Source organism: Periophthalmus magnuspinnatus, chromosome 13 (genome assembly GCF_009829125.3).
Source record: "Periophthalmus magnuspinnatus isolate fPerMag1 chromosome 13, fPerMag1.2.pri, whole genome shotgun sequence".
NCBI classification, from domain to species: Eukaryota; Metazoa; Chordata; class Actinopteri; order Gobiiformes; family Gobiidae; genus Periophthalmus; species Periophthalmus magnuspinnatus.
In genome coordinates this window covers 8832252-8847535 of record NC_047138.1, presented here as the reverse complement: position 1 = coordinate 8847535, position 15284 = coordinate 8832252, and the positions used below count along the sequence as shown (strand labels likewise).

The 15284-nt window shown below is 37.2% G+C and overlaps 3 protein-coding genes across 6 annotated transcripts in view; 2 read left to right on the top strand and 1 right to left on the bottom strand.

Annotated features, from left to right (window-relative positions):
* Positions 1-254: 254 nt before the first annotated feature.
* On the bottom strand, positions 255-1330 carry dnajc30b (DnaJ (Hsp40) homolog, subfamily C, member 30b). 2 transcript variants are annotated; one of them, XM_033977012.2, is made up of 2 exons: positions 1140-1330; positions 255-1030 (listed from the first exon to the last, which is right to left on the bottom strand). In XM_033977012.2, the coding sequence occupies exons 1-2, from the start codon at positions 1180-1182 to the stop codon at positions 264-266; spliced, it is 810 nt and encodes a 269-aa protein (XP_033832903.1). In that variant the 5' UTR covers positions 1183-1330; the 3' UTR covers positions 255-263. The 2 variants fall into 2 exon arrangements, with proteins under 2 accessions (XP_033832903.1, XP_033832904.1); XM_033977013.2 differs by having other exon boundaries at positions 255-1026.
* An 879-nt stretch (positions 1331-2209) lies between these two features.
* bud23 (BUD23 rRNA methyltransferase and ribosome maturation factor) lies at positions 2210-5639 on the top strand. Its single transcript, XM_033977053.2, has 12 exons — positions 2210-2398; positions 2500-2537; positions 2678-2773; positions 2907-2989; positions 3146-3242; positions 3320-3416; positions 3497-3547; positions 3640-3725; positions 4782-4827; positions 4928-4989; positions 5259-5348; positions 5432-5639. Exons 1-12 carry the CDS (start codon positions 2354-2356, stop codon positions 5484-5486), a joined length of 846 nt encoding a protein of 281 aa, XP_033832944.1. The 5' UTR covers positions 2210-2353; the 3' UTR covers positions 5487-5639.
* A 773-nt stretch (positions 5640-6412) lies between these two features.
* The window catches only part of stx1a (syntaxin 1A (brain)), a 34285-nt gene continuing 25413 nt past the window's right edge, over positions 6413-15284 (top strand). For 2 of the 3 annotated variants that reach the window (XM_055226063.1, XM_033976484.2), the window contains exon 1: positions 6413-6884. In XM_055226063.1, the coding sequence (XP_055082038.1) occupies positions 6855-6884 (30 nt within the window). In that variant the 5' untranslated portion in view covers positions 6413-6854. The remainder of the gene's footprint in view (positions 6885-15284) is intronic. The other variant, XM_033976486.2, reaches the window with a different exon arrangement.

Here is a 15284-nt window from a genome sequence, read left to right as displayed (position 1 = left end):
CATTAGTTTAAGATGATCTTTTCATATAGTTTAATGTCAACTTTATGTTCTGTAATAATCAATTACTACAAGTTAAAACTTAAATATATCCAAACGGGTAGATGTCGAATACATAAAAAATGGAGTAGTAACTGGTTTACATATAGACTTTAATCAAATGTGCATTACGTCTTAACAAGAACATGTTAATAAACGCAAATCAATCAAATTTCAATCATCTGTGAATAATAAATATCATTATGTGAATATTAAATTAAATAATATCAGGATTTTTTAATGTTATAGAGGATGAACCCAGCTGATGCACACAACATAGTCGCGAGAATTTCTAAAATTTTTGTATGCTGCCATGCCATCTTTTTCTTCTCATGCATTTCTTGTATGCGCTGCTTCCTGGCTCTCATTTCTTGCTCTCTTTGCAGTTGTTCTCCATAGTGTGCTTTATAAAAGGCATCAAAATCATAAAAGACTTTTTCTCCTCGTTGGGTAAAATGCCTGCCCCTCTGCTGCTGTGTAGAACCTGTTTGCTTGCTGCTGCTGGAACTGGCTTTAGAAGGTTTCCCTGCACCTCGGACATCAGACTCACTCAAGATGCCCCGATCATATTTCCTCTTCAGATTGATGTTTCCCAGTACAGTGTAGGCCTCACTGATCTCAGAGAAAGCCTGCGTTGCCTCCATGTTCCCTGGGTTTTTGTCAGGATGGTAGATAAAGGACTGTTTGTAGTAGGCTGTTTTGATCTGAGCCTGTGTGGCATGAGGTGTGACTTTTAGGATATCATAATAAGCGGTCCTACTTCTATACAGTGGCAAATCATCTATGTTTTGGTCATCTCTTCTTCTCCAGCTGTAGTGCCTGGTGCTGAGGCATATTTGTTGTTCAGTAGAGGACTGCAATCTTACAGGTCTCTTGAATCTTTGCTCTGGCAGAACAAAAGCAAATGTGCAGAAAGACTTGAACTGCTGGATGCATATGAAAGTGTCTGGTTGTGCACATAAAAACACTTGTCTTGTCCAGGGTGACATTCTGCCTTGAGGGAAACACACAAGACAATTTCATTTTTAGAAATGCAAATCTACAATACATGAGATATACAACTATCAGCTACCAACTTCTCCCTGTTTCCTTGTATTGCTTACAGTGATTGGACCAGAGGTTGACTCGTAGTAAACTGTTCTTCATGATATGTTCACGTAGCTTATGTCCAACTCATACCGCAATACCATGGGACAAATAACAGATAAGTCGTATTCTAGGAGCTAAAAAAGGACAAAAACTCTTGTATTCATGTCCCCGACCTCTGCCATTTTGCCGGACTGGAGAGACCGATGATGACGGAAACCGCGTGACGTCACTCAAAAAACAGCCAATCCGATCCTTTGTTTACAGGAAGTAAAGACAGCTTTTTTTTGTTTGCATTTCCTCATATTTTCAACTCACCAAATTTTATATATTTATATAGCAATGAAACATATTACATTGTATTCATAAATATAAATATAAAAGTAAGTAAAAGTAAGTATCAATGTTACAAAACTGGTATTCTTAATGAACAGTAGATGGCGGTGTAAGAAAAATTACTCATAGAAGAAAGCAGGTGTTACATATGCAGAACGATGCAGACATTAAAAACATGCCTTAATAAAATTATTGATAACTGTCAGTCAGGCTTTATGAAAAACAGGCACATACGCAGCAGCATAATATTAGTCCATGATCTTATTGACTACAGCGTCCTCCTTCATGACAATCCAGCTATTTTCTACTATTTATTATTACAAGGCATTTTTGAGCACGGTTTCTTTTTTTTCTTTTTTTTTTTTTCAGTTTGTACGAGCTTCACTCATGCTATTAAAGTCATATACACAAACTGTAATAGCTCAGTTAAGTTGATCATATACGTCTTCTATTGAATAACCAATATATAAAACTAAAACGTAAAAGTTTATTCTTACAAAACTGGGCTGAAAATATTATTTTATCAGAAAAACCTATACATGGTTATGGAAATCTTCTTACTTACCCAGAGTTTTTACAAATTTTTTTTATAATATTACTGAAATAACAGGAAGAATGTATTAATGTCTGCCAAGCCATACCTTCCAGCTTACTTAACTTACTGTCTGTTGTAATTATGTTGTTGCAGATTGTATGTGGTTATTGTTATTTAATCATTTTAAAAAGTAGAAGAAGAACACCCCCTTTAGTCGCATGTTTTTGACGTCATATTTCTTCACGTGCGTGTGGATTGCTCGAAACAAAAAAAATGCTCTAAACAACAACAGTGTAGAGCATTTGTTTTAAAACTCTTGGTTGATTTTTCTCCTTCTATTTCATCATACTTTACACGGTCATGGCCAGCAGTCGACGGCCCGAGCATACTGCACCTCCTGAAGTGGTAAGTGTATCGTTTTGGTTCGGTCGAGAAACAACATTTCAACGTGGTTCTGTTAGTGGACAGTAAAGGCATTGAATGATATTTTACGTTATTTCCAACAGTTTTACAATGACGAAGAGGCAAAGAAATACTCTCAAAAGTGAGTGCATTTATGCGAATTACACCCGATTGCCTCGTTGTTAACCATTATCATTACACATTTACAAGCTGTGATTTTTTTTTGGGCACACATTTATGCTTATTGTATAAAAATGTATTTTACACTTTTGTTGCACGCAGCTCTCGAATGATAGAGATCCAAACGCAAATGTCAGAGCGTGCTGTGGAGCTTTTGAACCTTCCAGAGGGACAGCCCTGTTACCTGCTGGATGTGGGGTAAGTTTCCATCATTTAAACTGCTCAGCAGAGAGAAAGAGAGTTGATCATTACATACACACAAGGCTATGGATGATATCCATCCAGTATAGACCTAATTTATATTTGATGGAGATTTTACTCTGTGTAATAGGTGTGGCTCTGGACTCAGTGGAGATTATCTCTCTGAAGAGGGACACTATTGGGTTGGAGTTGACATCAGTACATCAATGCTTGGTGAGTGATTAGAGACAAATGTGTAAAAACCAAAATATAATATTTTTTTACCCAGTTTTTCACATACAGTACATGTTTAGTGTAACTATTCCTTACCATTAAAATACATTTAAAAAGCAGTAAGAATATTTGATGAAGCCTTTCCTTTATTATCAGATGTTGCCCTTGATAGAGATGTGGAAGGAGACCTCTTAGTGGGAGACATGGGACAGGGAATGCCTTTCAGACCTGGTACCTTTGATGGCTGTATCAGGTAAAGAATAATTCTGACTTGAAACAGGACTTTTTGTTCAAAATATTTAGAATGCAATGAAATCTCTTTCTTGACAGTATTTCTGCTCTACAATGGCTCTGCAATGCGGACAAGAGGACACACAGTCCGCCAAAGAGACTGTATACGTTCTTCAGCACTTTGTACTCCTCTCTGGTAAGTCATGCTGTCACATTAAGTAATGTATGTTTAAATACGTTAAGTAAATGCATTATTAAAAAAACATTATCTGTCAGTCAAGGGGAGCACGTGCAGTTTTTCAGCTTTATCCTGAGAACTCAGAGCAGGTAAAACAATGATGCAGTCTTTTATAAAGCTTATTTTAAAATATTATATGACAGCATAAAATAACACACATTTTTTCTTCCTTTTTGTAAAGCTTGAACTGATCACGACACAGGCCATGAGGGCAGGATTCAGTGGGGGCATGGTGGTTGATTATCCCAACAGCAGCAAAGCCAAAAAGTTAGTTTTCTTCTAAGCTTACCTTTGATATTGTCGCTAGTGTAGTTGTTATAGGTTGTGTTCACCTTGAAGTGTTTTGAAGGACCATGAACAGTTATTTCAAAATAGCTTTTGAACTGTAACCTTCTTTGAAAGATATATCCAAATATGAATGGGCAAAATGCAAACATTTTGTTCTGGTTTATGTTTAGGATGTTAGTTGTATATGCTAATTTCCACGCTTATTCAAATGAGGCATAAAGTCCAATGTCTTCTTTGTTTGTTCATAATAACTTAACTAAGTGGTGGCATTATTGAACCCCAAGTTGATGGAACTTCAAGCCATAAGATTAATATGGCAGTTTTGTGGACCCAGTATTTATTTATTTATTTTTTATTTAAATGAGACAGTGCATATTCATGAATAGAATTAGCCTGAAGGCTACTTTACATCTTTAGTCCCTGGCAGGTTAGAGAGATAGAAACAACAAGAAACTACAAGTTCATACAATAGACATAAGAACAGATTGTCAATTACAATTCATAGGACAAACAGGGATGTAACAGTACAATGAAACACAATCATAACATACAACACTGACATGTACATAGTAGCATAACATTAATGATCACAGTTCTGATTCCTCTTGAGTCATCATTTCAGATTAATTTTAAATGTACTGAATGTCGTAGAGTCTCTTATTGCAGCTGGGATGTTGTTCCAAATTTCTGTGTGCTTGACTGATAACACCTGCTGACTAAATGTAGTGCGTCTATAAGGTATTACACAGTCACCTCTGGTAGAGGCTCTTGTTACCCTACCACTAGTACTGGTTTTGGCCATAATGAACTCACCCAAGGGTGGTGGAGCGAGTCCATTTAAGACCTTATATACGTCTGTTACAAACAATCGTTTCGTAGTTCATAAGTTTGGATAGTTTGTGAATTATGCCCCTATCTGAAATTATGACCATCAAAATCTAAAATGTGAACACAACCTTTTATTTGTTTATTTTTTTATAAAACAACAACACAAACATTAAATATATATTTTTACTGATGCTGATGTTTGTGCAGATTCTTTTTGTGTTTGTTTGCTGGAGTGTCTGGAGTCCTTCCCAAGGTAAGAAAAAACACATACATTCAAAAATGCTTTGAACATTTTTTGCTCACTTCTAAATCTGCAGTGTTTCTGGGTTAAGTTTGGTGTTTAAATTTTTTAGGGTTTGGGAACAGAGACATCAGATAAAACTGTGCCAAACCAAGTTCAGTATTCAGGACAAAGGTAATGGCTCTCATTCATTGGCTTTTAATAGTAATATACTTTTTATCTTGTTTTATCTTATACAAAGGTCTTGGCATACGCAAAGTGCAGATTATTAGTCCCCCTGCCTTTGGGAGCCATATGACCAAACATAAAAACAAAGGAAAAACGTCCTGTCTGATTCAAAACCCTAACAGACAGGTTTTCCAGCCTTTAACATTTATATTCATTTTTGGTTTTCAGAGGTTTATGTTATTCCAAATAATCTGTAAAGCTAATGTTCCATACAGATGCCGCTTTAAAAATATGAAGGGGAAATCAGCAAAAAAGGGTAAAGATTGGATCTTGGAGAAGAAGGAGAGGAGAAGACGACAAGGACGGTTTGTATATTTAGTAATAAATACTGTGTTGCATATTTCATAAAATTTATCAATGGCTAATGTTGATTTTCCTCCTCTTTCAGTGGTGTTCGGCCTGATACAAAGTACACCGGACGTCAGAGAAGACCTCATTTCTAGCTGCTATTCAGTTTTGCTTTTCTTTGATATTCTTGCCAAGTGTAAAAAGCTGTTGACTGTGTAAACTGTGAAACCAAATCATGTTTACGTCAGTCAAAAACTTCAAGAAACATAATGTCTGCCAGTGATATTAAAGAGGATTTTTAAAGTTTCCTGTGATTGTAAAGCTTCTCAACATTTTACCTGCCCACCTGAAATTTGGAGGAAGAGTAAACAGTGTTGGGAAGTAGCTGAATGTACCAAAAATATGTAGGCTATTCAAAATTTTTAGTAACTATTCCAGTAGTAATTTTTTTAATTTAGAGCTATTCAGAATGCAGTTACTTTGCTAAATCAAAGCAGTACATTGCTGTACTGTACTTGATCACACTATTTAAACTTCAGACTGTATTGCTTTGCTTTAGTAACCAAAATATTCATAGGAAATGCACAACTAATGTAAAGCTGTTTAGTCCTATGTTTGTTTTTGCACACAAATTTTAATACAGCCTGTTATAAAAGTATTCTGATTGGACCACAAAACAGAATATTTGGTAACTAAATACTTAAGCATTCTTCCCATCACTGAGAGTAAACTTAAGAACCATAATATTGCATTTTTCAGCTGAATAAACGTGCCTTATGAAATGGCACTGAAATTGTATGCTATAATGTGCATATATAGTTGAAGAAATTCATATTAATAATTAAAAAAAAATAGGTGTGGAAAGGTTGTTTTTTTTAATCGAGATTGCACTTGTCTTTGTTTATATTTTAAGTGTCACTTTATTTAATTTTTTTTTTTTTCTGTAAGGCTATGTTATGTGACTGCTTTTGAACGCCAGAGGGCACCCAGAGCTTGTGTATTTTTATCTACACCTGGGCGTATCTACTCTGAACCATCTAAACCTGTTCAATCGATAACCAAATCCAACAGCAGCCTATTTGTGGAGTCAGTTACTTTTACCTCCCATGTGCGTCATTTTTAGATCAGGTTACACTTTTTCTTTATGGGAGTTAAACGAATAGATTATAAAAATACAATGTTTTAGTTTTTTTTAGCAGAATCAAGTAGCTTATAGTATAAATTAAAAGGAAGTTGGCAGTGCGTAATGGGTTAACGGCGGAAGGCCTGGCCTCACCTTTTAGTGCGCGTCACCCGACGGAGTGAAGCTGTGAAGCGGCCGCCAGCATCATCCCCATCCGGAGAGTCACCCAGACCGTGGAGAGGAGGGGGACCAGCGCTCTGTCTCCGCCGCCACTCGCGCACTTGTCTCGGTGTCGCTCTTATCTGACTCGGTGAGCAGACGCTGGAGAGCATCACACTCATCCTCGACGCTCCGGGAAATACAGCCTCAAGAGTGAGAAGCGGACGATTGATAAGGAGACATGAAGGACCGTATGCAAGAACTTAGACAGGTAAGTTTCTATAAAAGCACAATTAATTAAATGAACTTATGGCTTTCGTGAAACAAAATAAAAGAAAGGAAAAGCCTGGATCAAGGGTTAAATGATGGGAACACGGTGCATGTGAGCAACAGTTGTGATTTGTGCCTTTGATGTTGAGGTGAATTACTGGCAAAGAGCATTTGGATCATTAAGTGGCAGACTATGTATTTAAACCCTGGGTTGTAATGGCAAACCAAATATCTCATAATTTATAAACAACTAATTACACCAAGTTTTTTTTAAAGAAAATACTTGTAGAGATAGTCCTCTCTGGAAATGATGCGAGCCAGAGTTTGAGATTGAGTGCGAATGCATTTCAAGAGGAATTTTCTCAAGTGTCAGTTATTTATAGCCTGGTCATGTTCGGATTGAAATTGGCCACAATGTGCGTGTCAGGGATCGATCACACCAAATATGGATGTTTGTTTGGAGAGGAAAATTGGTCCCAGATGAGTAATTTCACCTGTTAAATATTCTCCCCACACCATACACCCCTTTGTCTGAGAGAGGGATTTATTTTTCTGATTTATAATTTGGGGGTGTGACATAATCTAATTTAACCCCATGACATGTGCATAAATATTCATAAATAAGACCAACACATGCTGTTGGCTCAGCAGATGGATCCGATTCATTATTTTCAAGGAATTTATGGTTTTATGGACAAGTGTGTAAATGCGCGTGTAGTGGTCGTAGTCTGAGATGTCTGAAATGCGCGTAATTGCCAATTAAGCTGTGAGAAGACTAATAATTTACAGCTTCTCTGTTTTTGTGAACTTCTAGATATGGATGTGCCTCAAGGGAGATAACTAAGCAATACCAAAATAGCACCCTTTCCTTTTTATTTCAATTAATTCCTAGTCAGTCATTTACGGCGGCGTAGAGTTGCCATTTCTGTTGAATAAAAATTAGCAGTATGATACTATCATGAAATGACGCGATAGTATCAAGAAATTACGTGATACTATCTCAAAATTAGAATACACACTTGTTCTGTACTTTAGGTAGATGTGAGTCTGGCCACCGGTGAATCTCCCCGTTTTCAAACGTGATTGACAGGAGGTCAACTGTGATAAGAAAATATCAAGAAAAAACCTCATACGGAAAAGGAGGAACTACAGAGGATCTGTCCACCTTTACGCGTTTGTATGACGATATATATGCTATGCTACTGATGTTGGCATGACTTTAATTGTACTACTACTAGTAGTAGTAGTAGTAGTAGTAGTAGTAGTAGTAGTAGTAGTAGTAGTAGTAGTAGTAGTAGTAGTAGTACGGCAGCATAGAAGTGCTATTCTGTAGTACCACGTTAAAATGTGATACTGCTTTTTATTTAAGTCGTGAAATCATGAAATTATGTGACAGTTTCACGAAATTACTTGATAGTTTCGTGTTAAAACGTGACACAAAATTATCATGAGCATCTGTGATAAGAAATTATCATGAAAATTGATATGTAAAACAGGAACTACCGCATCAATGAAGGATCTATCCACTTTTGCTCATTTGTATGACAAGATATAGGCTATGCTACTGATGTTGGCATGACTTTTCTTACCAGTAGCGTAGCAGTAGTTGTAGTGCCTCTGGAAGTAGGAATACTGCTTGTGCGTAAATGATAAGGCTTTATCACCGATAGTAAGATGAGCCCATGAGGGAGCACTGAAATGCCCATGAGGGAGCACTGAAATGCCCATGAGGGAGCACTGAAATGCCCATGAGGGAGCACTGAAATGACCAGCTGTGTGTTTAATAGCACCTACTTAAGCATCTTCTGTATCCTCATTCTGATCCTGCTCAGTGCACTGGCCCTGGGAAGATGGACAATGGACCAGCAGTTGTTGTAGCAGGACTGCTCCAGGAGGAAAATATGGACCAACACAAAATTGATCTTTTGGAAAAATTCAAATCCAAAATTTGGATTTACACTATTCACCCAAATGTAACATCTGTTGTAGGCTGTACAGTTTATACCTCTGGCCACACGCTCCATCCTGCCGCTGACACTGTGTTACAATGACAGCAGAAGAGCATTGGACAGATGCTGGATCAGAGGGTACAGATGCTGCTGAAGTAGGTAATATTAAATATATGATTTATTTAGCCTACTGAAGCTGTAGGCTTTGGTCAGACAGAGAGCTGCTTCTTGCTGTATGCACAGCTGTAGACTATGGGCACGTACCACATTCTGTGCTTAAAGAGGATGACTCAAGTCATCTGTCTCCCATAGCTCCAAGTTGAGTTCACTCAGCCACAGACCTGGATGAGGAGAACACCAGGAACCTTACAGCGCTGACACAGTCATTTCAGTGCTCCTTCATGGGTTCATCTTACCACTGGTGATGCGGCCTTCCAATTTACGTGAGCAGTAGTCCCACTCCTAGAGGCACTACTACTACTACTAGCCTACTACTACGGGTGGGAAAAGCCATGCCAACATCAGTAGCACAGCCTACACCTCACCACACAAATGTTTCACATTTAACATGAAACTATCATGTAATTTTAAGGCATACGTGTCAAACAGCAGCTCTGCAGCGCCAATTCAAAAAAATATAAGTGACCTGAGAGCGTTTTTGCCCAATTCCAAGCAATTTTACTGTCACAGCGGACTGTGTATGTAGGCCCGAGGTCAGCCGCTCTGATACCTCCGGTTTCAAGCGCTCTTGGACTGGCAGTCTGAAAACGATCAAAAGTTGTTTTCACACTGTCATTAATTGGGTCAACCGAAAAGAGCATTTTTCCAAGAGGAGCGTGCTTGGGCCGATGTGAACCCAACAGTCCGACTCTGGACTGCAGTAAACGGCTGGTCAGAGAGCTCTTGAAACAGGAGGTCTTGGAGTGGCTCCACCCTGACTCCGCTTTGACAGTAAAAAAGTTCTTGGAAATGGGCAGAAAAGTGCTCAGATCGCGCATATTTGTATGAATGGGCGCTGCATTGCTGTTGTTTGACTCGTTTGTATGACGAGGCAATTTGGATCGACTTAGTTTTTAAAGATAATAGCTTTTTCTCCTTTGCAGAAATCAAAGTAGCAAAAGCTTATTAAGAAATTCGCTGCGCACGTCCACGATGCATCTTTTTTAGCTAAACATAACAACACAAATATGTCTTCTGTCATGTAAAATAAAAACTAGTGTGAAAATTGAAGAGTGTAGAATGCATTTATGGGCTTGAAAACATTCCTGGTGTTCACAAAATGCCTTGATTTCTTGATTTCAATGAACAGGCTCGCTACAAGCAGTAGCTTAGAGCACACTGCAACTCAGGACAGGGGCTGGCACTCACTTGCTCGGGTGATACAGGACTGGGCCAAGATCACATCTGCATTGGGCCACATGTGCGTGAGGTTGTGGGAACTCATGGTAGAGCATATACCGCCAGGGAAAGCTGAATAAGAGCGTTACTAACTCTAAATCTAGTGTGCACTGAGGTCGCTCCACAGAGTGCACGGATATGTGTGAAAATGATCTAAAGCCAAGCCTCTGCAACCACCACCAATACTCATGCACATACGATATTCATTGTTAAACCTGCTAACCCACCATCTTAGGTCAAATGCTAATGCTCCTGGACATTCCTAGTCCACTTTGAGGATATGAACATAGATCTCTCACCTCTCAGAAAAATAGATGAAATATATATTTTACCAACGTGGCTCAGCCTTAATGAGGCTGTTTATTTTTTATGTTTTTGATAGAAACTAAAAATGATCTGACATTTATCAATTACCCTGTGTAATTTTCAGGCCATACATTTTAACTTCCAAAAATATATTTTTTTTTTATTGAACTTGTATCTGAACTGTATCTCTTCTGTGTTTGGGTCCTCTTCATGTTTACTATAATGCGAGACTTCCTTAGTTAGAAGGTAACGATATCTACAGGGGATTGTACTGTGTCACCAGATGGGTCCCTCACAGGGTTATGTTAGGACGGTGGTCTCTGGAGTGTGAATCATGGTCCAACTGATGCATTGTAAATTAAACATATTTTTGTTAGTTTGGATGACTATTTCTTTGATCGCTTCATGTCTGACAAGGAGCGAGGATTCCCAAGGTAGTTTAAAAGGCTCCTTTATTTGATGAAGTCTGATTGAAAGAGTTACATAATATCCACAAAGCTCCCAGATAATATTCACAGCTCCGTCATCTCATCTCAACACAAACACCTCTACACGGTTATGGATGTGAATATACTGGACGACGAAAATAACATTAATTTAATCCAACATTGGGAAATTTGAAGTTGCTCTTTTTGTACCATTTTGTGTTATGATAGCCACTGGTTCTCGAAGACAGTTTTTGCTCAAGATTTACATGTTCACAAACATTTTGATGACTCTAGATTGTCTGAATTCAGGTCACAGATTGTTTGAATGATATGAGATTCACCCTGGCTGCAAAATCAGTAAAAGTCTATAAGCTTCCCTCCAGTTTAGTTTGAACAGCAACGTGGCTGAAAATGAATCACTGCAAATCTTTTATCACCTTATCGACTTTTTTGCATACTTTTTGCAACTTTGTCAGAGTTTCGACAGGTGTTATTATAGAATATTTTTTAATTTTCTTTATTTACATCCCTTCAGCTTGCTAAAACAATTTCCATATCTCTAAACAAAGTAACAATATGGTGAAAAAACAAGTGTGAATTCAAATTAAAAATGTCATTTTTATATTGTTTTGCTCATTCATTCACCTGTATGTATCTATGTGTGATCTGGCAGGATATTGGATAATTCTATGATATTTATTTATGTGAATGAAGGTTTGTCTCTAGTACTGCCCATGTGCACATAACGCCACTTTATGAGCTGTGGACCTGCCCCTGTCTGAGCTTCTCCAACTGCTCATTAGCAATCCCTAAAGCTGCAGTCTCTATAAGTCCACTCGGCTTCTATGCTGCATTCCCAGTAGGGACAGCTCTGATTTACTGACAGATGGCACTGATCTGATGCGTTTTAGCTTTCATCCACCTATGAATCCTGAGGGGAAACTTACTGACAGGATTATTTCACAATTTACACCAAGAATCAGGTTTCATCTATAGTTTGTTGTAATCCAGACATTTGTCACTATTCTAAAAGTTCATTCACTAGTAATATCCCAAATCCATGCTTTGACCATCAATAATAAACAAGATAGAGATAATACATATTTTAAACATGGGGGCCAGCAGCTACAAGGCTTAACATAGACCTGACATAAACATGTGACCTGTATATGAAATCTAAGATGTAAAGTTTGTAGTTTTTCACAATAAATGATAAGAAGCTATAATTAGTTGGTAAAAATGGCTTTGGTGGACAGATTGGTTGGTGTATGATTATGAAGAATGTTTATTATGAAAGTAAATAGGAAAGATTAAAAAAATATATAACTGGAAAGCTAGACTCTTTATTTTAGCTCTCAAGTACTGAATTAAAACAGAGGCTTGGACACGAATTCACTGGATGGATAAAAACACCCTCATGGACTCAGATTACTTATGAAAATGCTCTTTGCCTTCATTGAATATAATTGTTTTAAAAATGCTTCATCTTGTTTCTGGACAGTATAAATGTGTGCAGTGGATTATAAGCCTGTCTGTCTGTGGTGGTGGGCTCAGTGACACTGTGTTAGTAAGAGTGACACATTAACTCACAGGCTGAAGCTCTCATTCAAAGCCTGTGAGGATATGTTTGATTTCTCCTTTCCATTTTCCTGTTTGCCTCCATACAGTCATGCCACATCTTCACTTTATTCAACTATAGTTTGAGATTTCCTGCAATAACGTCCTCACTGAGCAGGACTAAAATTCTGGGGGTCAAAGGTTATATTTGACTTCAAACTTCAGGCTTCTGTAAACAGCGCTCAACAGAGAAGTCTTCGAAATTAGTTTTAACTGCCTCACAATGATATCACTCATGAACAAATTAATGATTTATGAGCTTTGAAAACGCATCCAGTTTTCTCAAATGTGAACCAGATTAACTGAGAAATAAAGCAAATTGACTGACTGTTGTTGGTCGCTGAAACGTTGCCCAAACGTTGATGATTATATGAAGGTGTTTGTGAAGGTGTTTATGATTTGTACTTTTTATTCTAATTTAACATAAACATTTTATGGGGCATTCTTTTCAAATTATGAGATATGTTGTTACTTATATTCTTTATGATCTTATATCTCCTCTGGGAAACCTAAAATATTCTTTTTAAATTCTAGACAAAACAATGACATCGCCAGCATGTGGTGGACCCACCATAAAAGTTACATGCACTTTTCTATTTTCTTTTTTTGTAGCAAAACTCAGTAAATTCCCCATTTAATATTGTTCTAAACTATACCATGTAGTATTTTATAAATTCTTGTATTATTTAACGTGCTATATGTTTGCCTTTCACAATCAGCATACCTTTGTACTTTTTGCTTTAGTTTGTGGATTTCTCAGTGGGAGGATGGGACCAGAGAAGCTGTTCTCTGTAATCTCTCATTTAAGCATATTTAAATCTCCCTCATATTTTCTCACCCACTCCTGTAAAACCCCTGGTTCACCTGGAGCTGCAGCTTGGTCATGGAGGTCTGAGAGCATTTGATATAAGCCTGTGTAATCCTGACTATATTTTCACAGTAAAAAAGTGAATGTGGCTGGATCAGTCAAAATGTAACCTAACTGTAAATGATATACTGTAAGTTTATTTTGGAATTGAGGATAAGACATGAGGTAACAGGATGAAAGATGTTTAACACTTCTTTTTCCACTTTTTCCACATATTGACCAATTTCAATTTTCAGTTAGATTTGTATTTTGATCAGGATATATATATTTCCTTCAGACACCAATATTTCATAATCACTCACTTCTAACTGATAACAAACCCATCTCTTTCATACCGTGGGAGCAAAAAGGGGTCCATGATTTCAGTAATAAAAATTAAAAAGAGAGTTTCATGATTTACAAAAATGTTATAACTTGTCAGGTACATCCTTTTTCTTCTATCTGCAGTTGTGCACAGCAGTACGTTCTCATGGTGTTCCTTGGGGGTGCATGCTGAAAAATCACCCCTTCCACACTATTCTGACTAAAGTAGAACGCTCTGATCTGTATAAATTACTTGTCAAGAGTTCACAAAAAAAATTACCTATTGAGCAGCTTTGGAAAACAGAACTGAAGGATCATTCAGAGTGGGATTGGAATCAGATCTGGTCAAACATCTCCCTCTCATCAAGGAATCCCAATCACCAGATGATTCATTACAAAATAATTCATAGAGCCTATCTATACCCTAGAGGATTACATCAAACGAAAGTAAAAGACAACCCTCACTGTGATTTCTGCACAGACAAAACTATTGGCACATTTCTTCATATGGTCTGGGAGTGCCCTTAGGTGGCACAATCCTGGGAAAATCTCTCAAAGACTCTGTCTAAATTGATCGGCAGAACCATCCCCTGCACTCAGAGGTTTATTTTGCTAGATGACATCTCCAAACAAAATTTGACAATCAATGACCGGCGTGCATTACTAGCAGGCCTTACAGCTGACAAAAAAATTGTAATATGCTGTTGGAAGTCACTTTAACCTCTGAATGTGAAAGGATGGGTTTTATCCTGGTGAGATATAATTCAGCTGGAGCTTTCTGCTGATCAAATGCACGGAACAAAAGCCAAAAACATTTCATGTTATCTGGATGCTTTTGTCAAACTGTATATTCATGGAAGATACACAATATGTGTACGCTCAGTCCTTTTTTATGTATAGTACATAATGAATATGTATAATGCAATTTCTGCTGATGTCTTTTGATGGAGGAAATTTGAAATGACTGTATGGAAGAAATTCAAACATTGACAGGATTACTTTTATTATTTTACTTTTTATATTATTATTATTATTATTATTATTATTATTATTATTATTATTATTATTATTATTATTATTATTATTATTATTACACTGTATTATTGATTTTTTTTGTCCGTATTGTGTCTTTTTTTTTTTTCCTACTGCAGATGAGATCAATACTTGAATAATAAAAAATTTGATCACAAAAAGATTTTTGTTTTGAGGATTTGCACTAATAAAAGGACCAAGTGGATGTCTATAGAATAACAAAAATAACTAGTAACTGGGAACTGTGTTAGGAATACTCAGCTATAATCCACTTGAGGTTTAAGATTAATAGAGGAAACTGTAGTACATATGGAGACCTTGAAAAACTTGCATATAGACAAGGTCTCACACAGTCCTGGACTTCCTGGACCTGGACTGAGGTTTTTACATGGTTTCTAATCACTGTTATGAGTAATCTCACCCTGTAATATGTGGCATCTTGTATATTAGCTCTAGGCACGTTTAAATGGGCGTTACAATATAATCTGATTAAAATGGAT

Bases quoted from the DNA above. Each gene is read 5' to 3' on its own strand.
- dnajc30b (XM_033977012.2), bottom strand. From the start codon at position 1,182: ATGAAGAACAGTTTACTACGAGTCAACCTCTGGTCCAATCACT. The intron at 1,031-1,139 runs GTAAGCAATACA...GTTTCCCTCAAG, and splicing joins CAACCTCTGGTCCAATCACT to GCAGAATGTCACCCTGGACA.
- bud23 (XM_033977053.2), top strand. From the start codon at position 2,354: ATGGCCAGCAGTCGACGGCCCGAGCATACTGCACCTCCTGAAGTG. The intron at 2,399-2,499 runs GTAAGTGTATCG...TATTTCCAACAG, and splicing joins ATACTGCACCTCCTGAAGTG to TTTTACAATGACGAAGAGGC. The intron at 3,726-4,781 runs GTTAGTTTTCTT...ATGTTTGTGCAG, and splicing joins AACAGCAGCAAAGCCAAAAA to ATTCTTTTTGTGTTTGTTTG.